Source organism: Fopius arisanus, unplaced genomic scaffold (assembly GCF_000806365.1).
Source record: "Fopius arisanus strain USDA-PBARC FA_bdor unplaced genomic scaffold, ASM80636v1 scaffold00769, whole genome shotgun sequence".
NCBI lineage: Eukaryota > Metazoa > Arthropoda > Insecta > Hymenoptera > Braconidae > Fopius > Fopius arisanus.
In genome coordinates this window covers 639-2,452 of record NW_011888508.1, presented here as the reverse complement: position 1 = coordinate 2,452, position 1,814 = coordinate 639, and the positions used below count along the sequence as shown (strand labels likewise).

Sequence of the window (1,814 nt, the reverse complement as noted above, 5' to 3'; positions counted from 1 at the left end):
TGAATTGTGCAATTCTTCACTTGTTTGATGAAATACGTTATGAACTCAATGCTATTGAAATTGATAAGAGTAAGAATGTTGGTATGACAACACTTATGAAGAATTTGGTATCGCAAACTCCAAGTCAAGCTGCTCCAATGGAAAATGCTGGTTGGGTACTTGAAGATGATGAATCTACGATCGTTGATGATAATGGTTATTTTGATATATCTATTCCATTGAGTATGATACTAGGATTCGCTGAAGACTATAGACGAATCATTGTGAATGCTAAGCATGAATTAGTCCTCACAAGAGGAAATACTGACGTGAATGCAATTATCCAGCAACCAGCTGTAGGAGTTGCAGCTGAGACATTTAAACTCTCTCTCGATAGGGTAGAGTGGATGATTCCTTATATCAAAGTAGCTGATTCTAAGAAAATTAATTTGTTGAATTACATCTCCAAGGATGCACCTATTCCAATTAGTTTCCGAGCTTGGGAATTATATGAGTATCCACTTTTACCAGCGACCTCTAAACATGTTTGGGTAGTGAAATGTTCAACACAACTGGAGAAACCTCGCTACGTCATTTTAGGATTTCAAGCTAATCGCAAAAATCAAGTTATAAAAAATGCTAGTCGTTTCGATCACTGCAATATTCGTGATATTAAACTCTTTCTCAATTCACAAAGTTACCCGTATGGTAATTTAAATCTTGATATCACTCATAATCAATATGCATTGCTTTATGACATGTATACCAGTTTTCAAAATTCTTACTATGGTAAAGAGGCTGAGCCGCTTTTGAGTAGAACTGGTTTTCTAACTTATGGCCCACTGATTGTTATTGATTGCTCAAAGCAGAATGAATATCTCAAATCTGGGCCTGTAGATATTCGCATCGAATTTGAGTCAGCCAATAATTTTCCAGCACAAACAGCGGCTTATTGTTTAATTCTACATGACCGTATAATTGAGTATAACCCAATTAGTGGAGGTGTCAAAAAATTAATTTAAGCATGTACAAATAGTATTGGTATTAATTTGTTTATCGTACAATATAAAAATTCTTAATATAAACACTTGACATTAAAGAACCCGTGTAATTTCCAAGCATATTCAATGTTTTTGTATCAGCCTTGGGCTTAACCAGTGATTTTGACTGTGGAATGGGAACAGAAGCCAGACGGAACGATGCTGAAGCTTCTTTCCGGTCATTTGGATGAGTGTTCCTGCAGACATTGAACTCATCACGTAATCGTTAATGAATGGTGCAAATTTCTTGATATCAATGCCGTAATTTGCAATGAATTTCTTAATTGCCTGTAGCGAAGATCCAGTTGGCTCAGCTAAAATCATAATCGCTGTTCTCACCATTTCAGCAGTACTTCTTGAATTGTTCTTCGATTTTTATATGATTGCTGTGTTTCTCTTTCACTTTGTTGCATCTCATTAAACAGTTTGTTTTTGTAATTTATTTTTTGATGCTTTACTTTGTGTGAATTCCCTATTTGGTTTGTTTAAATCGTTTTAGGTATTATTTGATGATTGGTTTGATGAAATATTGTAGTTATGAGACTACTGCAAACTCGATACAATGCTAGTTCATGTAATTGTAATTGATGTCGATCCTTTTTTCTCTTCCAAGCTGTCTACGACGTTCAACAAGTTTTAAGTTTCCCTGTAAATCCAGAAAATCTAGTAGAAAGTCCCACGCTGTTTGTGGTGGACAATCACCGTAATAATTGATGATAATTTCATCATATTGACAAACATAAGGTGGGGTGGTAGAGAGGAACGCAACTTCATCTGGACTCAAGTGAAGTTTAT

General features: G+C 35.3%; 1 protein-coding gene across 1 annotated transcript; it reads left to right on the top strand.

The window, feature by feature from the left end:
• Positions 1-83: 83 nt before the first annotated feature.
• LOC105273064 (uncharacterized) lies at positions 84-872 on the top strand (the record flags this gene model as incomplete). The annotated part of the gene is made up of 1 exon (XM_011315299.1): positions 84-872. A coding segment is annotated over exon 1 (789 nt), but the record flags the coding sequence as incomplete, so codon positions are not given.
• Between the last annotated feature and the right edge of the window lie 942 nt (positions 873-1,814).